Source organism: Schistocerca nitens, chromosome 2, assembly GCF_023898315.1.
Source record: "Schistocerca nitens isolate TAMUIC-IGC-003100 chromosome 2, iqSchNite1.1, whole genome shotgun sequence".
NCBI lineage: Eukaryota > Metazoa > Arthropoda > Insecta > Orthoptera > Acrididae > Schistocerca > Schistocerca nitens.
Genome location: NC_064615.1, coordinates 459701255 through 459714058, shown reverse-complemented (window position 1 = coordinate 459714058; position 12804 = coordinate 459701255). Strand labels below are relative to the sequence as shown.

Sequence of the window (12804 nt, the reverse complement as noted above, 5' to 3'; positions counted from 1 at the left end):
GATAAGACTTGAGAATAGAGGAATGAATTGTAAAGTCTGAATGTGAAACTAACAGATTGGAACTATGAAGTAAATTCTGTGTCTACTATAGTTATAACTTCAAAGATGTAGAATTCAGAGATGGCAATGCTTAAGATTTATATAAAACAATTGATCGTGTAGTGTGGGCAAAATATATAATAAGAAAAAGAAAAGTGATCAGAGGTCAGAGATGTATTGAAAAATCTGTCAAATCCTTCACATTCCAAGAAGCATAAAACTCACAGAATTGGACATAATTGTGGAATTATTGAACTTTGACATGATTAAAATTATTTGCTGGATTATAGTGTACATTTCACTATGGAATAGAAGTTCTGTATATAAAAAGTAGAGGAGAGGAACTGGCAGACTACAGTTTTGAGTCTGGCTGTGAAGCTGTTCAAACAGCTCAGTTGGTTCAAAGTTGTGCCTGAAATGCAAAAATTGGGGCCCAATTTGATATGGCATACACTTTTTCTCTTTCAGGAAATTTAATTACTGAAACTCTCTGGCAGATTAAAACTGTGTGCCAGGCCAGGACTCAAACCTGGGACCTTTGCCTTTAATATTTTCAACATTTCGCAGCCCTGTCAGCAACAGTATAAATATTAATTTTAATTTTAAAAACCAACAGCCTCAGTTGCAGCGCAACTGAGGCTGTTGATTTTTAAAATTAAAATTAACCTTTGCCTTTCCTGGTGCTCAACTGACTGAGCTATCCAAGTGTGACTCATGACCCATCCTCACAGCTTTACTTCTGCCAGAATCTTGGAAGATAGGAGATGAGATACAGATACGGATGGAGGTAAAGCAGTTCTTAACTGTAAGGGCAGGTAATGAGTTTGCGTGGAGAGCTCAGTTGATAGAGCAGTGTGAAGACAAGGCGTCAGGTTCAACTCCCAGTCCATCATGAAGTTTTGATTTACCAGGAAGTCTCAAGTCAGCATGTACTCCTCTGCAGTGTGGAAATTCGTTGTGGAGTTTCATTATTATTACGCCCTTCTCTAGACACACTTTACATCATCATACGCAGGCTTTGATGGCCAGTATTTGCATACCAGGTGATTTTTGTTTTTTGGGCTTTAGAGTGTGGTGCAAGCTCAGTTTCTCTGCCTAATTTTACACATGGAGTTTCATTATTATTACGCCCTTCTCTAGACACACTTTACATCATCATACGCAGGCTTTGATGGCCAGTATTTGCATACCAGGTGATTTTTTGTTTTTTGGGCTTTAGAGTGTGGTGCAAGCTCAGTTTCTCTGCCTAATTTTACATCTCTCATACTCAGACCTCCAGATGTCAGACACTCAGATTGGTACCAAACATTGTATGTTGATAGAGTATCAACTAAAACTCCGATTTAATTCATACTATGTGCTGTTGTCCAGCAGAATGGGCATAAACATTAATTAAAAGTAACATCAGAACTACAGAGTACATGAAAAGCATAATTGGAACTAACGAACACATGTTGCATCCACAGGGAAGTTGGTAAAGTGCTAGATCCTGATACTATGGGGCATGGGGTCAAACACCAATGGTGACAAATTTGCTTCTGTATTACGCATGAAAGTGTTGCATGGGACAATGTGTTTATGACATTTAAAAGAACTGTTTAGAGTTGTACAGCAATCTTCTCTTGGCAATCTGCTTTTGCTTCTTTTGTTTGAAAGTAGTAAGCCTATAGAGTACATTTGTAATTTGACAAAATATACAAATAAAGAAACAATTGCATCACATGTATGAAAGTAATTGTAATAATAATAATTATTATTATTATAATTAACAAAATAATAAGATCAATAATAAGTGCATAAAATTCAACTAACAAGGCGAAAGCAGACTGCCAAACGAACATTGCTACAAACTGCATAAAGTCCTTTTGCATCTCAGGAAAATGATTTCCCATATAACAGTTTCATGTGTAAACACACAAAAAAAATTGTCATCAGGGGGATTTGAACACTCTATCACCTCACCCACATGAGATCAACAATATAATCACTCACAGATATGCTTTTCCTGTGCTCCATAGCTTTGGTGATACTCGTAATTGCTGTTTATACATGTTCTACTGTACGACAGCACACAGCGTGAACTAAATCAGTGTTTTGGTTAATACTCTATCGACTCACAATATTTGGTAATGAACTGAGTGTCTGACATCTGCAGGTTTGGGTGTCAGTGCAAGAGACATCATCAGAGGCGATAAAGACACAGAAAGCAGGGGAAAGCAGTATCAGACTTAAACAAACTCAGCAAGCTGATTTGTACAAGGTAAACGTATCTACACAACTCTTTCCTACTACAAGCTCATGTTTGTGCGACTCTGTGATCATAGGCAACAGTCCTATCATATCACGAGCCAACTGCTGCATGGCTATGTATCAACAGTTCAGCTTGTTGAGCTTTATACTGCTTTCTGAGTCTTCTGATGATGTGTCTAGCACTGAGAGACGAAGCATTAGGTAGGAAAATATACCTTGGACAGTGGCTTAAAGCCCATAAAATAAAATCAGTTGCCAATTGTGTATTAATTTTCTCCCCCCACCATTGACTCCCAATCAAGAAACTTAAATTTCTAGAAGCTTGAGGCTTCTTGCCATAGTTTCTATCTCTCTACCCCAACTTCATTGGTGTTTTCTAAGTATGATATTTAATTTGATATTATAACCATAATTAAATAAGTTTTTGTACATTTTAATGGAATCTTGGAATGTTATTCTTTGATGCTTGGTCATGTACTCTGATCTATGACTGTGAATACCTTCTACAGAATTGTACTTTATTTTTCGTGTCACACAGTGAGATGCTTGTGTGGAGCGGACTTTGTTTCCAGGGGAAACCTTCATCAACATCCACATCTAGGTATATACTCCGCAAGGCACAATACAGTATGTGGTGGAGGGTACCTTGTACTGCTACCAGTCACATCCTTTCCTGTTCCACTCACAAATAGTGCAAGGGAAAAACAGCTGTCTATATTCCTCCATATGAGTCCTAATTTCTCTTATTTTATCTTTGTGGTCCTTATGCGAAGTATGCACTGGCAGCAGTAGAATTGTTCTGCAGTCAACTTCAAATGCCAGTTCTCAAAATGTTTTCAATAGTGTTCTGCGAAAAGAACATTGTTTTCTGTACAGTGATTCCCAATTGAGTTCTTGAAGCATGTCCATAATACTTATGAGTGGATTGATGTTACTAGTAACAAATCTAGTAGCCTACCTCTGAATTGTTATGATATCTTCTTTTAATCCAACCTGATGGGGATCCCAAACATAAGACCGGTACTCAAGAATCGGTTGCACTAGTGTTCTAAACTGAGGTGACGAGAGAGCGTAGTGCAGCATGTTGACGTGCCATGGACTCAATAAGTCTGTGGAAGTTTCCTGCAGAAATATTGAGCCATGGAGCCTCTATAGCCATCCATAATTCCGAAAGTGTTGCAAGTGCAGTATGTTGTGCAGCAACTGATTTCTCGATTATGTCCCATAAATGTTCGATGGGTTGCATGTCTGGCGATCTGGGTGGCCAAATCATTCACTCGAACCCGTCCAGAATTTTCAAATCAATCATGGACAATTGTGCCCCGGTGACATGACACTAGTGTTTGGAAACATGAAGGCCATGAATGACTGCAAATGGTCTCCAAGTAGATCAACGTAAGCATTTCCACTCCATGACTGGTTCAGTTGGAGCAGAGGACACCCAGTCCATTCCTTGTAAACACAGTCCACAGCATTATGGAGCCATCACCATCTTGCACAGTGCATTGTTGACAACTTGGGTCCACAGCTTCATGGAATCCGTGCCACACGTGAACTGTACCATCAGCTCTTACCAACTGAAATCAGAACTCATCTGACTAGACCACAGTTTTCCAGTCATCAGAGATCCAACCAATATGGTAACGAGCCCAGGAGGGGCAGTGCAGATGATGATGTGCTGTTAACAAAGGAATTCCCTTCTGTCGTCTGCTACCATTAATGCCAGATTTCATCACACTGTCCTAATGGATACATTTGTTGTATGTCCCATCTTGATTTCAGTGTTGATTGACAGCTCTATGCAAATGTCGCTAGTGTCATTCGTTACGTGAAGGCCATCAGCTACTGTGTTGTTACTGGTGACAGGTAATTCTTGAAATCTGATAGTCATTCCACACTCAACACTGTGGATCTTGAAATATTGAATTCCCTAACAGTTTCTGAAATTGAATGTACTCTGCATCTAGCTCCAACTACCATTCCTTGTTCAAAGTCTGTTAATTCTGTTGTGCAGTCATAATTATGTCAGACACATTTTCGCATGACTCACATGAATACAAACGACAGCTCTGCCAATGCACTGCCCTTTTGTACCTTGTTGTGTATGCGATACTGTCACCATCCATATATGTGCATATAGCTATCCTATGACTTTTGTCGCCTCTGTAGATATGTGGCCTTCTTTACAGATGAACCACATGTTCCAAAAATTCTCCAAATGAATCAGAGTTTACCATTCGCCTTCCCTACTACAATCCTTATGTGCCTGTTCCATTTCATATTACTTTGCAACATTACCCCTAGATATTTAATTGACTTGACTGTGTCAAGCAGTACACTACTAATGCTGTATTCTGGTCAGCTAGGTGCTTAAATATCAAGATGACTATGGATGTGGTCCTGCATGATGATAGATATATGTACAGTTTCTATTGTTTTCTAGTAACATTCAAATTTTCTTTATCTTCACCTTGCGTTACAAATTTACAAAGCATATAAACATGAGGAGCCAAGAGTGGAGCGTATCAGACAGACGATCTGCAGCTGTGTGATGTACATGTTATCAACATTTCGGAATATGTTTTGAATGTGGCTCTTTAAGTGCATTTCTTACATTGCGGCTTCATGCTTTGAAGGTTAAGTACTTCATCTGTTTTCTTTTGTGAAGATTTGTACTTATAAAAATAGTGACAGTGACGAGAATGTCCTGACATAACATGTGCCTTGTTTGTAGTTTACTTGGTAGATTTTCTTCATTTATGACAGTATGATATTGAATCAGAAAACAATGAATTTGTCTAACAATGTAAACTGCACAAAAACTTATTTTATTTTCACAGGACAAAGGTGTACTCTGGGCTGAAGAGTGGCAAAAGCTGGACTAAAGTGCCAACGCTCTTTGATATTTGTGTTAGAGTTCTGCAGGAAAATATAGAGGGTAAGTGCAATTTTTAATAGTATGAAAAATTATAGGTAGTGACCTGAGAAACCACTTCAGAGCCAAGCTGTTAGGTAAAGTACTGTTGCTGCTGCTGTGAGAAAAAAGGAAGTGTTCTTTTTGTGCACAATGTGAACAGTAATGAAAGATGTTCAAGTCTGCATATGACCATCCAGGTGTAGGTTTTCATGGTTTCCATAAATCAGTTAAGGGGGCGACACACACACCCATGACCGAGGGAGGACTCCAACCTCAGGCGGGGTGAGCCACTCGCTCCGTGACAAGATGCCTGGGACCACATGGTTACCCCGCGCGGCTCCAAACAGCTTCCTGCACTAACAGGCAACAATGGAACGCCTCCGCGCCTTCCAAAACTCACGCAGGGCGCAACAAAAATATATGGACTAACTTCAAGATAGTGATAGATTGTAGGCTGTGTCTTGGGAATAAACTGAGAATGGATATCCCATGCACAGAAATGACAGACAACGACATCAGCAGACAGGGCCCCACACTGGGCCACTAATTTACCGGCACACCTGAGGTGGAACGCCCTCTCCTCCGTTGCCACTGTGTTTAACGGGCTCTACACTATGGTTGTGATTTTTGTGTACTCTATTGTCGCCGTCCAACGCTCTGAAATGTCCCGCTATCAGTCCATCAATGTCCAATCTGAAGACTGCTGCCGAATATGTGACCTAGCGGTTGGGAATGGCCCCTATAAATTCGGCGCTTTGTAGCGTCATTGGATGACATTTCTAGATTTGGGTTCCACCTTCAGTTTGTTACAGAAAACAGAGTCTACAGCCCTTTGAAGTTTACCGGCACCCTTTAGTCACACTTGGGATTCATTTGTATGTGTATGTATAAATATATTAGTCTCTGTTTATAAACTAGAAAGCACAAACTGTGGATTTTCTTTCGTCTTTATTTGTTGCGTGAGTTGGGTTTCTGCTTTGAAGGCGACTGCCAGGTAAAGCAAATGTCATAGACTATACCTTTTAGTGGAACACTTCGTGAAAGATTTGACTTATCGGTGGTGTCTTGAAAAACGCACATCACGAAAGGCCTATGTGATAACACAAGCAGCATACAGTAGAAAAACATTAAAATAAAAAGTTGAGTAATTGTTGAAGGAAAGGATTCGTGGTTGGACAGGATAAGTCTAAATAGTTTCACTTCCTGTTACAAATAAATATTAACGTAACCGAAGAGTAAATGAGATAGTGTGGGAAGAGCGGAGAAATGGGAGGATTGATGGAGTTAATTATACGGTAAGTACCATGATGAATTTAAAACGATGTGTGTGCCTCTTATTTTTGTATCTGGAGGAAATTTTAACAAACTGGCTTGTTACCCATTGACCAGTTAGTAAGCATGAGGCTGAGCCTGTAAATGAGCTTACACTTTCGAAATTAAATTTAGCCTGAAACCACAGCGTGCTGCAGTTACTAGTTTTATAATTATCCCTGTCCACTCACTGACCTAGTAGATAGTGTCGGAAGTTCCATGCGGCTTTTTGCGGATGATGCTGTAGTATACAAAGAAGTTGCAGCATTAGAAAATTGTAGCGAAATGCAGGAAGATCTGCAGCGAATAGGCAATTGGTGCAGGGAGTGGCAACTGACCCTTAACATAGACAAATGTAATGTATTGCGAATACATAGAAAGAAGGATCCTTTATTGTATGATTACATGATAGCGGAACAAACACTGGTAGCAGTTACTTCTGTAAAACATCTGGGAGTATGCGTGCGGAACGATTTCAAGTGGAATGATCATATAAAATTAATTGTTGGTAAGGCGGGTACCAGGTTGAGATTCATTGGGAGAGTCCTTAGAAAATGTAGTCCTTCAACAAACGAGGTGGCTTACAAAACACTCGTTCGACCTATACTTGTGTATTGCTCATCAGCGTGGGATCCGTACCAGATCGGGTTGACGGAGCAGATAGAGAAGATCAAAAGAAGAGTGGCGCGTTTCGTCACGGGGTTATTTGGTAACCGTGATAGCGTTACGGAGATGTTTAGCAAACTCAAGTGGCAGACTCTGCAAGAGAGGCGCTCTGCATCGCGGTGTAGCTTGCTCGCCAGGTTTCGAGAGGGTGCGTTTCTGGATGAGGTATCGAATATATTGCTTCCCCCTACTTATACCACCCGAGGAGATCACGAATGTAAAATTAGAGAGATTAGAGCGCGCACGGAGGCTTTCAGATAGTCGTTCTTCCAGCGAACCATACGTGACTGGAACAAAAAGGGAGGTAATGACAGTGGCACGTAAAGTGCCCTCCGCCACACACCGTTGGGTGGCTTGCGGAGTATAAATGTAGATGTAGATGTAGACAAGGTGGTGCTTTTGAATAGGATGCTGTCAGCTGATTTCTCTAAAGACATCAAAAGTGGAATGTTAAACCATTATCCCACTTCCATTTTCCATTTATTTCAACAGTTTTGGTATTCTGAACTATTTGTTCCTATCCACAATTACTGTTCTGTCTTTCTGAGAGAGAGAGAGAGAGAGAGAGAGAGAGAGAGAGAGAGAGAGAGAGACCGAGCGTGCGTGCGTGCGTGCACGTACCTGCATACACTGAAAAAATTGCTCACCATTTTCTGCCAGACTTCTTGTTCTCTTTACTTTTTTTGTATGGGCATAATCAGGAAGATCTAGACACATGACTCATACCTTATTTATGTGTAGAATAGTTGCGACTACAGTTTTCTCACCAATTATGGTGTTGAATACTGATTTTGACATACTGGAAACCTATTGGTGTACTTGGTACATTCCTGAACAATTTTCTGAACACGAAACATGTTTTATTTGCAGTGGTTACTGATCCATTTATATAGGTAGATACATTCCTTCCAATGAGCTACAGTGAGGATGTTCTCAGCAATAAAGAACATATAAAAAATTAAAAAAACAAATGAATGCATGATTTTTCTAAAGTGCCGGGAATTTCTACGCCCGTGTATTAAAAACATAACCATTCAAAGGATTGATAAGTTTTATAGTTCCGAGGGAAGATATACAGTCATTTAATGACACGGAAAAAGTGTGTTTTCATCCGGGAGGAAGTGTATTTTTAACCGGAAAAAATCCGGGAATTTTTTTTTCCTTGTCCATGTATACAACCTGTGTTACATGGACTAATAGTTTCTGGGACAGTGCCATGAAGGAAGTGATTGAAAAAAAAATTTGTAAAACCACCCTCAATAAAGATAGCGGCCTGCAGCTGAGCACAGTTCGAGACCCAGTCATTGGAAAGTTGAAGTGGGCACACAACAAAAGCATTACATTATGCACCAGTGATGTCACAGAAGTCAGCACACCTATCTAAGGATGATAGCAGCAACCATGAGACAGTCCTCACTTAACAATGGCTGAGGAGTACTCGGTTGTAAGCATGTGGATTTTAAACCACTTGATGTGGTTGGAAGAGCGAGAGAATCTTATCAAAATATCTACAAAGTAAAAGATATGCGGATATTCCGATCTCAGATCCTAAATTAATGATTCTCATATAAATCACAAATGTGAAAATATATTATCTTTTCAAACTTTTTTCCCCTTGGTCCTGTGTATAAAGATATTATCAGTGGGTGTTTTGGAATTATTAGCTTCCCTAGTTGCAAAGTTCACTGTATGAATTAAGTTAGCTTATAATGCAGCATATTCGTAGTTGAAGAATTTTTAAGAAAATATGTATTAAAATCACCGGCGACCAATGTGTTTAGCTTTTTTCTGTCTTTTAAATAGGTCAGTAGAGCTTTGAGTTGATTTACAAATGTATTAAAGTTTTCTGTAGGTGCCTAATTTACACTAACCATTACAAAGGATTTATTATGAAATTCTGCTTCAGTAGCACATGCTTCCAGGTGCTATTCGTAGAAAAATTTTGTTAGCGTCTATGTTCTTAAATGCATGACTATTCTTGATGAATGTGGCAGCTCTTCAGTTCTCCATTTCCTTCTACATAAATGAGATACTAACCTAAATCCTGTGACATTTAATATATCTGTACAATGGTGGTTAGATGTTCAAGAGGCAGATTATGTCAGATGGGTTTGATGACTCAGCTTAATTAGTGCATATAAGTTGTTGATTAATTTTACTTCTCAGTGCTCAAGGATTCTGATGCTGTAACAATACTATACAGTGAATTAAAATGTAAGTGGAAAAATATTCTGGTGATTTTTCTACAAACACAGATGTTAAAATTATTCTGTTTGGTTACTACTTCAGACTTCAAGGTCGTCAGCACTGGTGTCCGACTGAAGCTGTGTTTGTGTTGCTGGTTAAAAATAGTCCATTTTCATAGAGTAAAATGATTCCTGAAGCATATTTTGTACATAAATTCATTCCTTTATATCTCCTTCTTATAGGCAATTGAAGATTTCATGATCTGAGGCTTTGTTTTTATACTGTCACACAAACCCACATCATGCATAGCAGACCACGTACTGTCAGTTGTAAACATTGTCTAATTTCAAGTAATACTCAGGATAAGTGGAGATTAAAGTTACATTTTTTGTGAACAAGTTAATTAACAGTTAAGTGGGTACTGAGTTCATTCTTTAAGTGAAAATAATTACCGTTTTATGTTACAAAAGTGTTATAACCTTTAATCACCAATAAATTGCGTGGATATACAAACGTAGAAACAATAGCTGGTTACATGCTACCAACTCCGTATCTGTCATTCGACTGCCGTGCCGTGACATGCGGCCGGCGCCGTTCGTAGCTAGGTGGATTGCAGTTTGCGCGTACTGACGTGGCGGCACTGCTAAATGTCGTGGCACTGTCACAACACTTTTCCCCCCTTGAAAAAAAAAAAAACACTTCCTTCGAGACACGGACAGTGCGGAGACATCCATGGCCTCTTGGGAGGCCCCGAGAAGATCCCGCTGAGAAACACGAGAGTATGGTCGAAAATGTCCAGGACGGAAGCTCGTGCGTGGAACGTGCCTCCTGGACGAGATGATGGGTGAAAACTCCGGAGCCGCATCCATAGGTGTCGTGGACCTGGGGGTGTGCTCCAGCGAGATGGGTCCCGGAGAAGGCAGCGTCGCGACTGGCGCCGGTTCCGGCGTACTCGGAAGCGGTAGTGACGTCGGCTGCAGCAACACGCACGGGAGATCAGCAGCAGCGACAGGACTGGCTTCTTGGGCTGGTGGAGGCGAAAGAAGGGGCGGTGGCACCGGCGTGGCCACCACTCATGGGTGCATCTGGTCGAAATGGCGAACAACCATGCCGTCGTCCGTACGTATTTCACAAAGCCGGCGGCCGCGAAGAGCCTTGACCACCCCTGGAATCCATTTAGGGCGAGACCCACCAAGTATTTTCCCGCACTAAGGGACACAGTACAAGGCCTGACAGGGTGAAGCAGGTGCAGTAGAGTGCGCAGTTGGCGGCCATGCAAGAGTTCAGCAGGGCTGCGATCACCCAGAGGCGTGAAGCGATAAGAACTCAGAAATTGCAACAGAGCGTCATCTGTGGAAAAATCACTAAGGAATTTTTTCATCTGGCTTTTGAAAGTGCGGACAAGGCGCTCGACCTCCCCATTCGATTGCGGATGGAAGGGCGGTGCTGTAACATGATGAATCCCGTGTCCAGTACAAAAATCACGGAAGGCCTGCGAAGAGAACTGAGGGCCATTGTCCGTGACGATCATGGATGGAAGACCTTCTAGCGCAAAAATTTTGGACAAAGCCAGCATCGTCGCCGCAGTGGTGGGCGACGGACATCGAACAACAAACGGAAACTTTGAGAAGGCGTCAATCAACAGTAGCCAATAAGTGCCGAGGAAGGGGCCGGCCAAGTCAGCGTGCACCCGTTCCCATGGCTGTGCCGGATCAGGCCACGGAGAGGGCATTGTACGGGGTGCAGCCAGTTGTTGAGCACACTGACCACACGCAGCGACCATGTGGGCGATGTCCGAATCAATACCGGGCCAATAAACGTGCCTGCGAGCCAGGGACTTAGTCCGAGAAATCCCCCAATGGCCTCCATGCAACAGTTTGAGAACATCTTTGCGAAGAGAGGCTGGCACCACGACCCGTGGAGATGCGCCATCCGTGGCCAGAAGAACAACACCCTCACGAACAGACGGACGAAGGCGCAAGGCATGGTAGTTGCGAAGCGGATCCGATGCCCGGCCCTTGGTCCTGTCCGGCCAACCCCGTTGAACAAAACCGATCACCTGACGCAGGACCGGGTCCCGTGCAGTAGCTGACGCGACCTGCGAACCTGTAAGTGGAAAACCCTCGACCGCACGACGTTCTTCCTCATCAATTTGGCGTGCTGAGCCGTGGGGCAATAGTGAATCTCATAGTGAAAACGAGACAAGTATAAGGCCCAACGTTGCAGGCGGTGAGCTGCCTTATCCGGAAGCGACGCCGATGGGCTGAACAGAGAGACCAGCAGCTTGTGGTCGGTGATGAGGTGAAACTTAGAACCATACAAAAAAACGCTGAACTTTTTTAGAGCATAAATGGTAGCGAGCGCCTCCTTTTCGATTTGAGAGTAAGGCCGTTGGGCATCGTTGAGGGTCTTGGAAGCATAGGCGATGGGTCGTTCCAACCCATCCTCATACCGATGGGCGAGAACAGCCCCTAGGCCATACTGTGATGCGTCAGTCGCCAGAACCAAGTGCTGACCCGGACGGAATGTGGCAAGACAAGGCGCCGACTGCAAATGAGCCTTCAGGCGGACAAAAGCCTGCTCGCACTCGTCGGACCAACAGAAAGGAACGTTTTTGCATAACAGCTGATGCAGAGGATGAGCTACCGCCGCCGCGGATGGAATGAATTTGTGATAATAAGCAATCTTGCCTAGGAACACCTGAAGTTCTTTGACCGTAGACGGCCGGGGTAGAGCGGTAATGGCCGCAACGTGCTGATGTAGAGGACGTATACCCTCACGGGACAAGTGGAAACCAAGATACACAATGGTGACTTGTCCAGATTGCACTTCAACCCAGCTGAATGCAGAACCCGAAACAGTGAACGCAAATTGCGAAGGTGCTCCTCAGTGGAGGCCCCCGTGACAACAATGTCATCCAGATAGTTGATGCAGCCGGGAACGGAAGCTGTGAGCTGTTGCAAAAACCGCTAAAAATGGCCGGCGCGTTAGTGATGCCAAATGGTAACCGCTGGTACTGATACAACCCACAAGGAGTGTTGATGACGAGAAATTCCTTGGAAGACGCATCCACCGGCAACTGATGGTATGCCTCCGATAAGTCAAGTTTGGAAAAGAACTGGCCCCCAGCGAGCTTGGTAAATAACTCCTCAGGACGGGGAAGAGGATAAGTGTCAATGAGGCTCTGAGCGTTGACAGTGGCTTTAAAATCACCACACAATCGCAGACTCCCATTTGGTTTAGAAACCACCACGATTGGCGATGCCCATTCGCTGGAGGTAACAGGAAGGAGAATCCCTGAAGCTGTTAACCTGTCTATCTCAGCCTTGACAGGTGCACGCAACGCCATCGGAATAGGGCGTGCCCGGAAAAACTTAGGGCGAGCTGTAGGTTTAAGAGTAATGTGGGCTTCAAAATCCTTGGCACAACCCAGA

At 42.7% G+C, this 12804-nt stretch overlaps 1 protein-coding gene across 2 annotated transcripts in view; it reads left to right on the top strand.

Moving 5' to 3' along the window:
* LOC126236348 (transcription elongation factor B polypeptide 3) overlaps positions 1 to 12804 on the top strand; it is a 168731-nt gene that overhangs the window by 61245 nt on the left and 94682 nt on the right. For both annotated transcript variants that reach the window (XR_007544898.1, XM_049945580.1), the window contains exon 5: positions 5130 to 5227. Coding sequence is in view for 1 of the 2 variants with exons in the window: in XM_049945580.1 (XP_049801537.1) it covers positions 5130 to 5227 (98 nt within the window). In the remaining variant the exon portion in view is untranslated. The remainder of the gene's footprint in view (positions 1 to 5129; positions 5228 to 12804) is intronic.